This window comes from Sciurus vulgaris, assembly GCF_902686455.1.
Source record: "Sciurus vulgaris genome assembly, chromosome: 14".
Classification (NCBI taxonomy): Eukaryota; Metazoa; Chordata; class Mammalia; order Rodentia; family Sciuridae; genus Sciurus; species Sciurus vulgaris.
Genome location: NC_136475.1, coordinates 31,311,729 through 31,329,861, shown reverse-complemented (window position 1 = coordinate 31,329,861; position 18,133 = coordinate 31,311,729). Strand labels below are relative to the sequence as shown.

Here is an 18,133-nt window from a genome sequence, read left to right as displayed (position 1 = left end):
TTCTAAACGTAATACCAAGTGTTCATAAGGATTCAAAACAACTGATAGCCTTAAACATTGCTGGTGGAAAATGGTATACCCACTTTGGAAAATAGTTGGACATTACCTTTATAAACATACTTTTACAATAAGATGCCACACATTTCTATATATTTACCCAAGAAAAATAATGTTCACACAAAAACCTGCATGCAAATGTTTATAGTGGCTTTATTCACTCTCAAAAGTTGGAAATAGTATAAATGCTCAATTGGGGAATAAATATAGTTATATACATTTGATATAATGAAATGAACTTAGGAATAAAAAGGAGCAAACTACTGATACACACAAGTGGATGAATCTCAAATGCATTATGCTAAATTAAAGAAGCCAGATTCAAAAGGATATAAGTTGTATGATTGAGTTTTTATGACATTCAATTTATATGACATTCACAATTGTACACATTGTGAAATGACATCCTGGAGAAGGCAAAACTACTAGAGACAACAAGTAGATCAGTGCTTCCAGGGTTAGGGTTGGTGGGAGGAGCTGAATACAAAGGAATGGCATGAGGATTTTTTTGTTGTTCTTTGTGAAGGCAATTATATGCATTTATTAAAATTCACAGAGCTATACACTAAAAGGGGTGAATTTTGCTGAGAAAAAAAGTTCATAAAATAAAGGTCATAAGGAACAAACTTTAATTCATTCAACTGATAAGAAAAATCTCAGAAAGGGCAAGTGATTATCTGAAGTAATTAGAGTAGCAGGATGAGAATCGAAGTCTCCTGACCCTGTTTTTTACCCTCGCAGTACAAAATATGTCACATTAGTTTTCTATTGCTGCCATAATAAATCACAAGTATAGCTGCATAACAATCATTTATTGTCTCACAAGTCTGCAGGTCAGAATACTGGCACGGACTGCAAGATTCTCTGTTCAGGGTCTCATGAGGCACAAGTGAACATGTCAGCTGGCCGGGGCTCTTTATTATTCTAAGTCTTTAGGGGAAAATCTATTTCCAAGACCATTAAAGTGCATGGCAGAATCCAGTTCCGTACAGTTGAGGGGCTGAGGTGGTCTCTGTGCTGGCCATCATTCTCAGCTTCTAAAGATGCTCGCATTTCTTGGCTCACGGCCCCCTGCATCTTCAGTGCCAGCAAAGCAATGTCAAGTCACATCCTTTCCATGCTTTAGATCTGACATCCTCTTCTACTCTCAGTCAGAAGAAAACTGCTTTTAATGGATCACATGATTGCTTTAAACCTGCCCAAGCAATTCAGGATAATCCATTTTAAAATCAACTGATTAATAATCTTAATTATATCTGCAACATATTTTTTGCTCTGTAACATAACATTACGCATGACACCAGGGAAGGGGGGCATAAAGGTAATGGGAGCCAAGACTTTACCTACCACATACATTTTATACAAGGACCTAGTACACAAATATAAATGCAACAAAGATTAAAATACTTAGCCTTACTAAATTCAACACCCTATTAATTTTAAATGAACAAAAAAATTGTTTTCAATTATGTACATGTTTTGAAGTGTATATACATTGTGAAATGGTTAAATCTAGCTAATTTTAAAATGCATTACTTCAGTTATTTTTTGGCAGCATCTAACATCCTGACTTTACATTTTCAATACAGTATGTTGACATTACGAGTCACCTTATTGTATTAAAAAATGCTGGTGGCAAAACACTATATTGATATCATGTCCCACTACTGGGCTACAACCTATATTTTAGTTTATCTTGAAAGAAAAAAAAAAGGCTAACATGCCTTTGTAAATTCCCATTTATAAAAATAGGAGGCATACAGATGGGCCAACAGAGTGCAAAACATCCAAAATTACCTGCAAAATTATGGAGCTAACCAATGACAAGAAAAGCAGACAAACCCAGGCAGGGGCACATTCTACAGGATACTTGGCCAGTATTACTCAAGGACATCAAAGTAATAAAAAAAAAAAAAAAAAAAAAAAAAAAAAATGAGAAAAGACTGAGACATTGTCAAAAACCAGGAGACTAGGAGACATGACAAGTAAACGCAATCTAGTATCTTGGTTTGGATCTTGGAATGGGAAAATTAGTGAAATCCAAAAAAGGAATGTAGTTAATAGTGACCTATAAATGTCATTTCTGAGCCTTGACAAATGTACCTGGTAATCTAAAGATGCTGGCAATGGGGGAACTAGGTATGGGGTACACAGTAATGCTCTAACTTTTCTGGGAATCTAGTCTTTTTCTGAAATGAAGTTTATTTTTAAAATGTTACATTACTCTAGGGAGATCTTGTGGACTTTGGTTTTTTTTTGTTTTTGTTTTTGTTTTTTTTTTTAAAGTACCAGGGATTGAACCCAAGGGCACTTAACTCCTGAGCCATTATCCCCATCCCTTTTTTATTTTATTTTGGTCGTGCAAGTTGCTCAGGACCTTGCTAAATTGCTGAGGCTGGCTTTGAACTTGCAATCCTCCTGCCTCAGCCTCTTGAGCTGCTGGGATTACAGACATGCACCATCATACCCAGCCCTGGACTTTGTATCTTAAAAGTGGTCCACAATACAAAAATACTCAAGAACTGCTGTCCAAGGTTTCTTGCTGCTTTTCTTAACTACTGCTTTCTAGTCCTCTGCCCTCTTCCTATGTCACTCACACTTTCTCACAAAAATAATTCAGCCAGTTGAGGGAGAAGGGAAAGAACAGTTACTGTTTAATGGGTATCTAATGGATATCAAGTTTCAGTTTACTTTTTTTTTTTTTTAAATCTCAGCCTTTATTGAGAATTGGAAACATAATTTTAGAATACAAGTTGCACAATTTAAAAAAATTGAAACACCTACTATGTTAACATCTTTCTAAGGGAAAGTTCTACATTTGCAAAAAAAATAAAATAAAACCTTCACCATATTGTTTCCCATCTCTCCCCATCCAGTGTCAGCAATTCTGGAGAATGACAATATAAATACACTTAATGCCACTGAGTTAAATACATTTAAAAATGGTTAAAACAGCAAATTTTATATTATTTATACTTTACCACAATTTTTACAAAAGGTACTGACACATGGACAAATCTTAAAAAGAAAAAAACTACATGAAAAATTCCAGAGACAAAAGCACAAAAGACTTCATATTATCTCATTCATATGAAAATGTTTAAAAATTCATTGGTGATAGTTACACATTATCTGTGTAACTAAAAATCATTGAATTATGTACTTTGGTGAACTATATGTGAATTATTTCTCAATAAAAAAACTTTTAACTGGTTTTCAATCTAAGACTACTAAAGACAAGTAGTATTCTGAAAATTCTGGAACCACATTATCATGACACAGTGAAAAATTGAACAAAAATAACAAAAGGACTGTGGCTTAGAATGGCCGGCAGGGAAGATCAGGAAGGTCTATACCAGAGCATGGTGGCTTTCCAACCACAGGGCAAGAACAAAGGCAAGATCATGAAAACACGAGAATGAAGCTGATCAAAGACCTTTATTCTGGTCCTCATCATTCATTAAGCCACCTATGAAAACAATTTCTTCATCTCTGCCCCAAGCAGCAACAGCTGCATCCAGGGCTGAAGTGGAAGACAGACATAAGTAGTGGAAGACCTTATAAAGAAAAGTTATCATGTGAGATCTCTGCTTATCCCGGCTTAGGTAAGGGTGGAACAGGAAGATGTGCATATGTGCAGAGACTCTGTTCTTCAAAGCTGAGGCCTGCAGAAAGAGGCAAGCTGAAGAATGCAGTGAAGGTTCAAAAACTGCTCAGCTCAGCAATCAATCCAAAGTACCTAAAAATACAAAGAGCAATATGTAAAGCAAAGTACCTAAGAGCTGGATTAGTGTAATAAACTGAGCAAAGTTAAAACAGAAAGGGTGTGAATACAAGCAGCAATTCTAATTTTGAGGAATATCATCCAAAATATCCCCAGGGAAAAATATGACATTAAAGAGGGTAGGCAGTTGGAAATTAAGCATACCAATCTAGAGAATTAGAATTAGATAGGTTAAGTTTAAGAAATTGTTGTGTTAATGAATATACATGGAAGCCATATAAGGAGTAAGTGATATAAAATAAAATGAGATAAGCTCTCTTAGCCAAGAATTTATAATCTTTTTTAGATAGTTCCAGCTTATCATGGGGGACTGAGAACATAAATTTATATGCCCATTTGTAATTCCATTCAAAATTACATTCAAATAAAAAAAAAAAAGGTTTAAAAAAGATATAAATCTACAACAAGGAATAGGAACCTATCAGCAGTTAACAAATTCCAACACCAAAAAAAGTGAATTATCAAAATCTTCCTGAAGCAAGTTTATAAGTAGAGCAAAGGAAAATTAAGCCCAGAAGGAACACAGAAGAGGCTGCAGCAGAAGAGGCAGCCCATCTGCCTAGAACCATGGGAGGCTCTAGACTCAGTCACCAGGAATGACAGAGACCAGAGGTTGCCCCCGTGTCCTTCATAACCCTCTCTATGTGGTGAAGACAGACATTTACACCTAACTTGGGTAGGAGGGAGAATCACAGGGCTCTCTTCTAAGAGCCAGATGGACCATCAGGAGACCCTAGAGCACCACTGACAATGCTGTTCCTACAACAAATCATTCTGCATGCTGGCCTTTGGGAGCCCCAGGTTAACAACTGACCGCAACCCTGCTCATCCTAAAGCAAAGCTACCAGGCAAAAACTATCCCCACTGAATACACACACAGCTTCTAGTCTTCACGTCCTCTCATTCTTAAAAAGAATAAAAATCACTGAGAACTGAAATTCTACACAAGTAAATGAGACCAAAATTTATTTTAAAAGTCCTAGCATAAAACAGATAACTCAAGACAAACAGCAACATGGTAAAAACAAGCCAGAAACACCTCTAATTTAAAAAGACAATAGCCTGTTTTTGACAATGACAAGTTCTTGCCGAGACCAATAAAGCTAAAAATTATACATGTGTATGTGTATATATGTATACCAGTGTATGCATGTATGTTTGTGTATGTGTGTGTGTATAAATACGTGTATACACATACGTATACAAATGAATATAAATGAGGGAGGATCTTTAAGACATTAAAGAAACAACAAGAAAAGGCAAATCAAAAATCTAGAAAAAGCAGGAAACCAATCAATAGTTAAACTCTGAGTCTGCCTGAGTGGGGAGGACTGGTAACCCACCCTTGTTTAAACTAGAGACCCAAAAGATTATACCCTCACAGTAACCAAAATTAAATCAGACTCCTCACAGAACTGCAGCCCAGGACATCACTACTGTGATGCAGAATCTTCCAGTCAGAGATCTCAGTTAAGGAGGTACTGCACTGAAAATGTTCCTAGGTGTGTTGCTGAAGTAAATAAAAATTTTCTTTGGAGAAAGAGATCACCATACAAACCTCAAATTATCAAATAATTTTTTCCAGTGCAATGACCACAACATAAAGACAGTATCAACAGAAAGAACAGACAGAAGAGACAAACTCAAAAGGCTAGATATTGGATTGGACAGACTACAAAAAAATAATTTCAAAAGGCTTTGGATATTAAATGGGATACTACACAGGACCTAGGTTATAAAACAACTACATTTACCACTTAAGTGAAAGACAAGTTTGTCAGGCTATCCACAGAAAATCAACAAAGAGGTTTAAAAGAGATGAAAAGAACTGAGGAGAGAACAAACTGAAAATTCAAAAAAAAAAAAAAAAAAATTACACAGAACATATATCACAGAAAGGCAAAATTAGGGTTGAGTTTTTATTTATGTTTAGTGGAAATCCCAGAGAAAGAGTGGAGAAAGAACAAAGCAGAGTCAACATCTAGAGAAACTGGCTGAGAATTTTCCAGAGTATATGTAAGACATCAATCCACAGATTCAAGAAGTCATACTGACTACATAAAAAGAAATTCATATTTCTATCCATTGGAGTGAAACCTCAGAAAATCAAAGGCAAAGAAAAAAATCTTAAAAAGGGATAAATTACCTTCAAAAGACAGACTGTGATTTCTCAACAGAAACAATGGAAGCCAAAAAATGGCATAAGAACAGCTTCTTCCATCTAGAATTTTATATTTAGCAGTAAAATTTTTTGTATTTCCATTCCCCCCTTAACAGAAAGAAAGAAAAGAAAAAGCAGTCAGCTACCAGTTACCTATTCTAAAGGATTTATTTTGGAGGAAAAAGAAAAGGATTACAAATGGAAGATAAGAAATACAGAAACAACTACATAAATTGTAGTAAAAATGTGAATAAACTCATATAGTGTCTGTATCATACAGCAATAACAATGTCTTCTGTGGGCTGATAGACACATGACAATAACAGCATGTTAAGTTGAGGGAAGAGGGCTTATAAATGGCATTAGTGGATTCTAAGATTCCACTTTGTTAAGGATGAGGGGAAAGGTTCCAACTTTAGGCTTTGATAAACTAAGGATGCATGTAGTAACAGACCAGCACTAAAAGGATAGATATATACAACTTCCCAACACATGGAAGGGGAAAAAAAGGAATAATACAAAAAGCAGCATTAAATAGGACAAATGAAAAGCAGAAAAAAATAAGATGGGAGATTTAAGTCCACTGATATCACTAATTAAATTAAAAATAAATGAACTAAGTGCTCCAGTGAAAAGCAAAGACTGTCAGTCTGAATTTAATATCCCCATTTTTACAGTATTTACAAAGATATGGAAAGTGAAAACAAAAAGGTGGGAAAAAACACAAATACTAAAGAAAACTGGTAAAACTTCAATAATATTAGACAAAATAGACTTTAAGGCAAAAAATACTACTAGAAATAACAATGGTCAATTTTTAAATACTAAAGGTCTAATCATGAGCAATATATAATAATTTTAAATTTGTATACTAATTCCAGAGTCTTAAATATATAATGAAAAGCAGACCCAGAAACATAAGTAAAAATATTCATCAGTCATAGGAGGAGACATTAACATATAACTCTTAAGTAATTGATACAATAAGCTCACAAAAGAAATTCAGTAATAAGATAGTAAATATAAACCATGCAATGAGACTTGATATGGCACCCAACAACTAGAGAATACACTTTTTCTTCACACACACACACACAATACACCTACACACTGGATTACATAGCAAAGCAGGCAACTAACAAATTATTTTTAAGAAAAATAGGTTGAAAGAGAAGCTGAACAAAAGAGTTACAAATTAAGAGAATACTCAAGTGATCTAGGCTTGAAGCTAGTCTGGGAAATATATCTTCAAAGACATTTAAAAGACTGTACCACAGGCCTAGTGTTATATGGAGATGCAGAACACAGAAATAAAAAGAAATGAAATAAATGAAGAAAAGCTTTCGGAAGGTAATGAAGCTTAAAGGAGGTGATGAGAACACCTTGTATGGGTGAAGGTGAGAATGAATTGAGGGCACATGGATTTCGAAAAGCTATTCAATCACAATATATGTATTGAAGAGTAAGATTTAGAAATTAAGTAGAAGAAATAAGAGCAGTTAAAATACAGAATCTCAATGCAGCAAAATAATCACTTTACATAAACTACTAAAGAAAAGGGAAAGAGATAACCTTTTAAATGCTGGCAATTATTCCTGATCTCTAACATTATGATGAGGGGGCAAGATTTCTATTTAGGCATGGAGAACACAAGTAGGTATAAAACTTTTCAATAAATCTGACAAAACCAAATGTTTTCATATTCCCTCTCCCTTCTTTATGGTTAACACTTTTCCAGTAGTTCTAACTCCCCAAGGGAAACTGACTCTCACTAGGGTTAGCAAGTTTGTTTTTTCTGTTCTACTAGGAAGTAAGGTGAAAGAACTATCCCTATATAAATAAGGAAGAACCAAACATTTATCTATAAGATCTGAACTCACATTATTAGCATGAAAAAGACAGGTGGAAATGTTTATCCACTGATAAAGGGCTCACCTTCCAGAAAAGCAAATTCATCCACAGCTTCTATTGCATTATCTGAAACACAAGTTAAAAGGACACCTGACTATTGTCATTTGGACATCAGCCCCCAAACTCCACAATCCACACAATGAAGGGGTTAAGGCTTTATACAAAAGAGGATATTTATAAAATATGTCCTTTGCTGTCTTGAGATTCATTTCTGTTCCACCACTAAATCTTACATATTGGCTGTCTAATAAAGAAAAGTCCAAGCAAACACTGTTCAATAAAAGGAAAAAAGGGAATCCTCCTACAACCTTGTTTTACATCTGAATTTATTCTCTTTGCTCTGAAAGTTATCAGAGAAGAGTTTGGCAATAGGGAGTGGGAGATACAGTGTATGAAAACCCCAGACATGTGCAAGGGTTAGCCCAGCCCTCCCTGCCTACTCCCAGATACTACAGAGACACTGTACCCAAATCTCTCCTCTGAAGGGTTTTCCTCTTTCCTTGTTGGGCACAACAGTAGGCATCTTTTGCAATGGTCTCCACAAACAGTTCCTGTCAAACAAATGAGTAAAGTAAAAAATCAGTGGGATCTAGCCCATTTAGGCGACGGCTCCTGTTTTTGAGAGAAAAGGATGAAGGGCTCAGGCAGGTGGGGAGGTTCTGAAAGTTAAAACAGTCCTGGACTTCAATAAGGTCATTCCACTACCTCCCTTCTCCCTTGTAAATCCACCGCGCTCCTTTACTAGATTCCTACAAGTTGTGTGTGAGCCAGGAGAGACGCAAATTAAAGCTGAGCCCTGGTGAAGAGGCCGGTGGTTAACAAAGCAATGCAACCCACGTGGGTGTGTGACCCTCTCCTCCAGCCTGACTACACACACCCCAGAAGCCGGCCAAGCACCCCTTCCAATTCCCGGGCTTAGCGCGCCCCGCCCAGACCCTCTTCTTCCTCCTCCCCAAATTCCGCCCAAGCCGCCCCCAAGCCCCGCCCCCGGAAGGCCACACCCCTCGCCAAGAACCACGCGCCGCCACCCCTAGTGCCCTCGCGCTCCCGCCGCACCGCGGCTCGCGCCAGAATGAAGATGGCTTCCTGTCCCGCTAGCGTCACGTCGGGGTCCGCCTTCACCAAAGCCTTCACTCGAGCCAAAGGCAGCCTCGAGAGACGAGCCCCCGGGGCACTCGCCGGAGCTTGGGCCTGTGAGGCCGCTGCCTCCCCTCCGGGCCCCTCCTCCTCCCGGGGCGTCCCGTTTGCAGCCGCGGCCGCCATCCCGGCCTTAAGCGTGCTGCGCGCGGCCGCCGACTGTGAGCGCGCATGCGGCGCCAGCCCCTTTCCCGCGCGGGCCGGGGCCACGCCCTCTTCAGACGCGTGGCTCCGCCCCTACGCGGTGGGGCGTACTCGGAAACCCGGAGGGCGAGGTTGTAAAGCTGGCCCCTGTGCATTTCCTGGCCACCCACGTGCGGGCTGGATTTCCCTCTGTGGTGGTTCCCGGTGACCTTCCGACCACGTCCGGCTTAGAAGCGCCCAGGCACCTACCTTTTAGTCGAGAAACATGGTAGCTGTGCCTGGCTGGTCCTGAGAGGAGCGACCTGGTGTGGAGGAACCCAGACCTAGCCTGGAGGCCATGATGTCCCTGGATGGCCCAGGAGGGTGCAAACCTAGACCAACTTAAAGGAGAGATCGTCTTAGGCATTCTTGAAGGAGGAATGGGACTTTTGGCAGGCAGAAGTGGAAGAAGTGCAGACAAAGCAGAGGAAACCAGAAGAGAAAGGCCTGGAGGCTGGAAAGCATGAAGTTGGTGCAATCACAGGCATCCACGTTTGTTCAGAGATTGCGTCATATCATTGAGTCGCATTGTGCTCAAAAAAATTATTGGCCCAAAGAGCTTTTGTTCCTGTAGGTTATATCAATACCTATTGTGTTAGAATTAGTTTCAAAATATTTTAGTACTTTATGTATTAACATAAATAACATTTTTATGACAAGTAACTTTGAAAATAAAAAATTTAGTGGGAAGTCTCTAAAGTACAGCCTAATAAAAGACAACTGTATTAGCTAACTGCCTGTATATATTAAAGTTTTCCATTTTTGCATAGCTCTGAGAACTCCATTCCTTCTCCTTGAGAGAGGAAGAAAAAGGCAAATAACCTCAGTATTAAGAAAATAGTTTTTGGCTTCACCCCTGAAAAGGATGGCCAAGAAATCCCTTCTCCACCCACTGTGGGTTCCCACACCACGCTTTTGAGATCTACTAACAGTGGAACAATTAATATTTGCGATAAAAGTTCTACGTTGTTATGAATTAAACTCACTTTTTGGAGCACTTACTATGTGTGTAGTTCAAAGTGCCTTATGTTTACATAAATCACATATAATGTTCATGGTACCCTATTGAGATAATATTGTTATGGGCTGATTTAAAGGTTGAGTTAACTCCATTTTGTTAATCAATTTCACTTTGTGTAAAAATCAGCACCCCTTTTCTTTGTGAGCCCACTTGCATAGCAGCTAATGCCTCCACCTGCCCCCACTTGCACCCTGACCACAATATCTTGAACGTGTAGACTGTAAGTTTACCCCTCTGAACATGATAATTCTGAGAAACTTGTTTATGTAACCTGTGGTTGTAACTGCCACCCTCTCTCCCCCTTTCCTTGTGGTTTTCCAGCGCTTTTAAACAGCAGTTGACCCCTGGATGGGTGTCAGAGACAACTATTTGCTTTCTGCTTCCCTCGCCCTGGCCAGAATAAATCCTTTGTCTTTTGCTTCGGAAGGACCCAGAGTTTTTATTTAGGATATTGAAATAGCACCTTAACAGTATTTTAATTTTGTTTTATAGTTGAGGAAATTGAAGCACAGTGGTTAATAATTCACCCCCAGAAAATGTAATGAAGCCAAGATAACATCTGAAATCATTCAATTCCAGAATTTTGTGATAAACTTTGCTTTGCTGGTTTAACTCAGAGAGGCTACACTAGAGCAGAATGATAGTCTTCACCCAGAAATAAAATCTTCAGTGGGATATATGAGTCACCTGACATTTAACCAGAACTTCTACTAGAACCTCAGATCTGAGTCCTCTTCAGCTTACGTGTAAGAAAAAGGGCGAAAATAAAGTTACAAAGGAAAACTTTACTTTTAATTCAGTGTTTAAAGAAATTGCTTAGGCAGTGGTTTCTGACCTTTTCATCCCAACTTTGAAATTATATAAACTCAGTATAGTCTATAAGATTTTCCACAATTGGGCTCCTTCCATTCTTCAGCTCTATTTCATACCAGTTCCCCATCCTCTCTGCACCTGAACACATCCTATTCTGTCAGGAAAGTTTTTCTCACTTTCCTCCAAATCTCAACCTGTCTCCTTGGGGAGGCTTTCTCCCACCCACCCTTCCAGGTGAGGTTAAATTTCTCATACTATGGTTAACTATCCTCCTTAGTACTGATCACAATTATAATCCTGCATTTCCATGTGTAATTATTAGATCAATGTTTATCTCCTCCTCCTTCACCTCCAAATCAAAACCTCCATAAAGAAGGTATACCTGTCTGATTTTGCTCTTTGAGTCTATAGACTGTGATACAGTACCTGGCACTTAGTAGGTGCTCAGTAAATATTAACTGGATGAATGAGTCATGAACGGTATCTCACCTGGAATTGACATCTCTTAAAAAGGCAGGTCCAAATACTTATTTGAAAATGCTGGGGGATGGTTTCAACATAGCGTCAATGCAGACATGGCTACAGAAAGTATTGTTGATTTGCAAAATTACCCACCTTCTTGGATGAATTTAAATGAAAAGAGTGTTAAAATTTTTAGTGTTAAAAATTCAATTAGATGGGCTGGGGAGATAGTTCAGTCGGTAGAGTGCTTGCCTTGCAAGCCCAAGGCCCTGGGTTCAATTCCCAGCACCACAAAAAAAAAAAAAAAAATTCAATTAGGGGCCGGGGTTATGACTCAGTGGTGTAGAGTACTTGCCTAGCATGTGTGAGGCACTGGGTTCCATTCTCAGCACCACATATAAATAAATAAAATAAGATCCATCAACAACTAAAACATATTTTTAAAAAATTTAATTACATGGTGGACTGTAGACATGGAAGGTGCACCAGGTACCATATATGAAGGAGAAATTTTTCATCTTCTATTTAAGTTTAGTAATCAGTATCCTTTTGACTCTCCTCAGGTCAGGTTTACTGGTGAAAATATTCCTGTTCATCCTCATATTTATAGCAATGGTCATATCTGTTTATCCATTTTAACAGAAAACTGATCCCCAGCACTCTCAGTCCAGTTTTCTTAGCATTATTATCATGCTTTCCAGCTGCAAAGAAAGGAGAAGACCACCAGATGATTCTTTTTATGCACAAACATGTAACAAGAATCCAAAGAAAATAAGATGGTGGTATCATGATGATACTTTTTTTTTTATTTTTAGTTGTGGATGGACACAATACCTTTATTTTACTTATTCATTTTTATGTGGTGCTGAGAATGGAACCCAGTGCCTCATACATGCTAGGCAAGCACTCTACCAGAGCCACATCCCCAGCACCATGATGACACTTGTTGATGCCACTGTTATCATCCTTCTAGCAGAAGATAATCCTACTGAGAATTTGAGTACTTTCATCGTTCAGTCTTTGAACTTTAACCTTTGACTGGACATGTTCTATAGGCAATGAAGACTACTTCCTTTTACTGCATTTATACTCACGTGCATTCTGGGCACATGTTGATCTCTGGTTCAGTCCATGCAACCGACACGCTTTTATTAGTCATACATTATTAATGCAGGTGTCAGGAAATGACAAATATAATTCCATTTTTTTTTTAAGCTCTTGGAAAATTTCCAGGTTCTCATGTATTGTGCAATAACAATGCCTTCCTTGGTGGCTTTGGGACCTTCATTGCAGGCAATTATTGTGGGGCACAACATTAGAACAGACCATCACTACTGAGAAGTCCAAATTTGAGAGTCTTTATTAGCCAGTGAGCTGACTGTCTCACAACACCCAAAAATGGCTATTGGGAGGACAGCCCTTAGCGTAGGGTTGCAGGGGTTTTTATACCATAAGTAAATCATGTCTGTACATTAATCATAACTGGCTGTGGTTATGATTCAGAACTACAAACTAACATTCCGAGATCTAAAATCATAAGCAGAAGGGGAAGTAGGTCAAAATGACCTTAGTTGGGTACAAGTTAAAGAATGGTTACTGACATCTAGACAATCACTCTCTGACAGGGTACATTGTCCAAGAAAAATAGGAACCAAAAAGAGAACAATTATACATCATATAAGAATCGCCATTTTGTGTTGCCAAACATGCTATGCTAAACAACTGTTGATGGGTACAGAGGCGAGGTGCTTCCACGGGAGGAGCATTTCCTACATGACATGCGAGTCTCAGGGTAAAATGGAGCCTGTTTGGTCATTGCCCACTAGCCCATAACAGCAACAAACGTTGCAACAGGGAAAGTTTACATTAACTCCTGCCACGCAATGATTAATGCATGATAGGGCCTATGAAATGAACTTTTATCAGCTTTGGTAGGATTAAAAGTGAGGGATCCAATGTTACTTTGAAAGTCACCCCAACTGTTTAGATTTGTATTCTATGCACTGTGATCCTAAGGTTAACAACATGAACTAACATGCGTCTTAAAAAGACTGTAATGACAGAACTTTGCATATTTATTTAATCGTTTATATCTGCTGTAAAATTGTTTTGACATGGAAGGTTTTCAAGTAACTTTAGCAGAGAGGTACAAGATGTTATCCCCATGGTAAAAATGAATCCATTTGTTGTATATAGTTCCTCAATCTCTGAAGTAAAGGTATGAGTAATATAGGGTATGAGTGGTTTGATCAAGACTTTATTTTGGAAGTTAAAAAAATGGCAATGATGAATAAATTGCTGCAGTCCATCATTTGGGTTTGTCATTAAAGATTTGTCTCCAAGTAGATTACACTCCGTTACTTCCTGCTAGCCATCAGCATGAGCCCTACAGCCTAAACACTATTTCATTTATTTATGTTTGGAAAATCCACAAACATTTTTGTTTGCAATCTTGTTGCTTTTGTTACATTTTAAGTCGTTTGGATGTTATAATACTTTAATTGTGAAACTTTTGTCAAGATTTTATCTTGTAAAATTTCTTTACTTGCAAGTATCATCTTGTTCTTTGATCCTGTATCCTAAAATAAGAAATACATTTTTGACAGAGGTTTAAAGTTTTAACAAAAGAGAGTGGACATTTTTATTTTAAAATTTAGGCAAAAGTACACTGTAAAATGATATTTTTGCTTATTTGTCTCACACAACCACAAAGATTTTCCTGGAGGATTTTGTTTTGTTTTCTTGTTGAAAAGACTTTGCTTACAGCTAGATAAAGTTTTTCTATAATAAAAAAATTGTTGAAAGATCCCATTCTCAGTGCCTTGTAAGTTAATGGTACTACAACTAGGTTCTCTTTTTAAAAAGTGATTAATGTATTTTATAAATTACCTTTTCACATATGCAAAATCTGTTTCTACTACAATGTTATTTTTACTATATTTTTTATATTTTTGAAATATCCTGAAAAATGGGAGTGCAGAGGCACTGCCCAAGCCTCGGGAGGTGTCAAGGAATCCTTCGGTGGCTTTAGCGTCGTCGCCGGAGCGGCGGCCTAGCAGGCAGAGCCTGATGGGCAGGCACCTCGACCACCGGCTGGCTGCCTGGAGCTCCACCTCGAAGGGACTGCGAGAAGGGGGCTGACCCGGGGAGCGCCGGCCCGGGCCGCAGAATATGGCGACCTGCATCGGCGACAGGATCGAGGATTTTAAGGTTGGAAATCTGCTTGGTAAAGGATCATTTGCTGGTGTCTACAGAGCTGAGTCCATTCACACTGGTTTGGAAGTTGCAATCAAAATGATAGATAAAAAAGCCATGCACAAGGCTGGAATGATACAGCGAGTCCAGAATGAGGTGAACATACATTGTCAATCGAAACATCCCTCTATCTTGGAGCTATATGACTATTTTGAAGATAACAATTATGTGTACCTGGTATTAGAAATGTGTCATAATGGTGAAATGAACAGATACCTAAAGAACAGAATGAAACCTTTCTCAGAAAATGAAGCTCGACACTTCATGCACCAGATCATCACAGGAAAGTTGTATCTGCATTCTCATGGCATATTACACCAGGTCCTCACACCTCTTACTTGTAGTTTGAACATCAAGATTGCTGATTTTGGGCTGGCAACTAGATTGAAAATGCCACATGAAAAGCACTATACATTATGTGGAACTCCTGATTACATTTCACCAGAAATTGCAACTCGAAGTGCACACAGGCTTGATCTGATGTTTGGTCCTTGGGCTGCATGTTTTATACATTACTTATTGGAAGACCACCTTTTGATACTGACACAGTCAAGAACACATTAAATAAAGTCGTATTGGCAGATTATGAAATGCCAACTTTTTTGTCAAGAGAGGCCAAGGATCTTATTCACCAGTTACTTTGTAGAAATCCAGCAGATAGTTTAAGTCTGTCTTCAGTACTGGACCATCCTTTTATGTCCCAAAATTTTTCAACAAAAAGTAGAGATTTAGGAACTGAAGAAGACTCGATTGATAGTGGACATGCCACAATTTCTGCTGCAAGTACAGCTTCTTCCAGTACCAGAATAAGTGGTAGTTTACTTGACAGAAGACACCTCTTGATTGGTCAACCCCTTCCAAATAAAATGACTGTATTTCCAAAGCATAAAAATGCAAGTGACTTTTCTTCAGGAGATGGAAGCAGTTTTTGTACTCAATGGGGAAATCAAGCACATGATACCATTAACAGTGGAAGACGAAGAGGGATTCAAGATGCAGAAGAAAGGCCACATTCTCGATACCTCCGTAGAGCCCATTCCTCTGATAGATCTGGCACTTCTAATAGTCAGTCTCAAGCAAAAACTTATACAATGGAACGATGTCACTCAGCAGAAACACTTCAAAGTCCAAAAGATCAGGAGGAGAAGAAAATGAAGACCGATACTCACCTACAAACAGCAATGTCAATATTTTTCATTTCTTTAAAGACATCTCATAGTTCTGGTTCTTTTGAAAGACCTGATAACAACCAAGCACTTTCAAATCACCTTTGTCCAGGAAAAAGTCCTTTTCCGTTTTCAGACCAGACACCTCAAACTGAAATGGTACACCAGTGATTTGGAAATCTGCAAATGAACGTTTTGCAGAAGGACTTGTCAAGAAATGCTTGGAGTGATATGAGAGCCAGAAAGAACTCTGCTGCTCTGGATGATGCCACTCCTGTAAATCAGCTGAGTACCATGAAGTATATGACTGGACCGCACAGTGACCCTGAGATAATGCAACAACAACCTGGTTTTGGCTTAGATCCTCTTTCCGAACAAAGCAAGACCAGGGGTGTGGAGTCAACACTGGGATGTCAGAAACACACATTATGAAGCATTACGTCTCCTTTGACTGCTCACAGGCTAAAACCAATCAGACAGAAAACCAAAAAGGCTGTGGTAAGCATACTTGATTCAGAGGTGTGTGTGGAGCTTCTAAAGGCATATCACATCTCAAGAATATGTGAAAGAAGTTCTTCAAATATCTAGTGATGGGAATATGATCACTATATGTTATCCAAATGATGGAAGAGGCTTTCCTCTTGCTGATAAACCACCCTCACCTATTGGCAACATCAGTAGGTACAGCTTTGATTGTTTACCATAAAAATACTGGCGAAAATATCAGTATGCTTCCAGATTTGTACAGCTTGTAAGATCTAAATCTCCCCCAAATCACTTATTTTACAAGATATGCTAAATGTATTTTGATGGAGCATTCTCCTGGTGCTGATTTTGAGGTTTGGTTTTATGATGGAGCAAAAATACACAAAACAGAAGATTTCATTCAAGTAATTGAAAAGACTGGGAAATCTTACACTTTAAAGGATGAAAGTGAAGCTCATAGCTTAAAAGAGGAAATAAAAATATACATGGACCATGCTAATGAGGGTCATCGTATTTGTTTAGCACTGGAATCTGTAATTTCAGAAGAGGAAAAGAAAAGTAGGAGTACTCCCTTTTTCCCAATAATTATAGGAAGAAAAAACCTGGTAATACTGGTTCACCTAAGGCACTATCACCACCTCCTTGTGTGGATCCAAACCGCTCAATAAGAGATGCACCATCTTTGGGCAGATTGATCACGAATAGTGCTACTACTCCACCACAGGCACCCATCCTTCGTCCTTCTGTAGTCAGAGCTGAAGGGCTTGGCCACACCAGTATAGCTTCAGCAACAAACATCTCTTCTCATAATTTAAAAGACTGTCTTCCTACATCAGCACAACTTTTGAAATCTGTTTTTGTGAAAAATGTTGGTTGGGCTACACAGTTAACTAGTGGAGCTGTGTGGGTTCAGTTTAATGATGGGTCACAGCTGGTCTTCCAGGCAGGAGTATCTTCCATCAGTTATATGTCGCCAAATGGTCAGACAACTAGGTATGGAGAAAATGAAAAATTACCTGAGTACATCAGACAGAAATTACAGTGTCTTTCTTCCATCCTGTTGATGTTTTCTGATGCAACTCCTGGTTTGCATTGATTGAAACTCCTTTCAGAAATCTGCATTTAATAAATAACTTTTTGGTTGGCTTTCAAAAAAAAAAAAGAAAGAAAGAAAAAGAAATATCCTGCAGTGAATTTATTAATCAATTTGGACTTTAAAATAAAATATAGATGGTTGAAAGTTCTGAAATATGTACCCCAGTAAAACTATCCAATCAATAATTGGTAAATAATATTTTTTAAATTCTTTTTAATCTCTGTGTAGGTGACATTTTGTAGCTTTATACATGATGTTAATTAAGGGCATATAATTTTACACTCTAAAAGTATAATCGCTAAACTCCGGGGTGGGTAGACTTCAAAAATATGTCTGCTGTAGAAACACCTTGAAAAAAGTTTTAAACCCATGACCAGCCACCAAATGGTGGACACTGTTTATACTGCTTGTTAGCAACTACCACTTTAAAAGAATCATAAAACATGTTTGTTCTGTTTTAACTAGATATATGTAAGTTCTTACAGTGATCACTATCAGTTTTATCAGTGCCCTGTTTAACCTAGATTAAAAAAAAAAAACTTTGAGTTATTCTTAGTTTTTAATAGTTTTTAACATAAAATTGTAGCTGTAAATTGTGTAT

The 18,133-nt window shown here is 38.1% G+C and overlaps 1 protein-coding gene and 2 pseudogenes across 3 annotated transcripts; 2 read left to right on the top strand and 1 right to left on the bottom strand.

Annotated features, from left to right (window-relative positions):
* Positions 1-3,476: 3,476 nt before the first annotated feature.
* On the bottom strand, positions 3,477-9,231 carry POLE4 (DNA polymerase epsilon 4, accessory subunit). Its single transcript, XM_079110384.1, has 4 exons — positions 8,970-9,231; positions 8,380-8,464; positions 7,938-7,979; positions 3,477-3,796 (listed from the first exon to the last, which is right to left on the bottom strand). Exons 1-4 carry the CDS (start codon positions 9,174-9,176, stop codon positions 3,783-3,785), a joined length of 348 nt encoding a protein of 115 aa, XP_078966510.1. The 5' UTR covers positions 9,177-9,231; the 3' UTR covers positions 3,477-3,782.
* Positions 9,222-14,670, top strand: LOC306644529 (ubiquitin-conjugating enzyme E2 W-like; annotated as a pseudogene). Its single transcript has 4 exons — positions 9,222-9,294; positions 11,585-11,709; positions 11,968-12,343; positions 14,510-14,670. The product of its transcript is annotated as a ubiquitin-conjugating enzyme E2 W-like (transcript).
* A 30-nt stretch (positions 14,671-14,700) lies between these two features.
* On the top strand, positions 14,701-17,576 carry LOC306644317 (serine/threonine-protein kinase PLK4-like; annotated as a pseudogene). The gene has a single exon. The product of its transcript is annotated as a serine/threonine-protein kinase PLK4-like (transcript).
* The last annotated feature ends 557 nt before the right edge of the window (positions 17,577-18,133 follow it).

Excerpts from the sequence above, each read along its gene's own strand:
- POLE4 (XM_079110384.1), bottom strand. The coding sequence starts at position 9,176 with ATGGCGGCCGCGGCTGCAAACGGGACGCCCCGGGAGGAGGAGGGGCCC. Across the intron at positions 8,465-8,969 it reads TCATTCTGGCGCGAGCCGCG|GAACTGTTTGTGGAGACCAT; the intron begins GTGCGGCGGGAG and ends TTTGTTTGACAG. Across the intron at positions 7,980-8,379 it reads CCTTCAGAGGAGAGATTTGG|ATAATGCAATAGAAGCTGTG; the intron begins GTACAGTGTCTC and ends CTTGTGTTTCAG.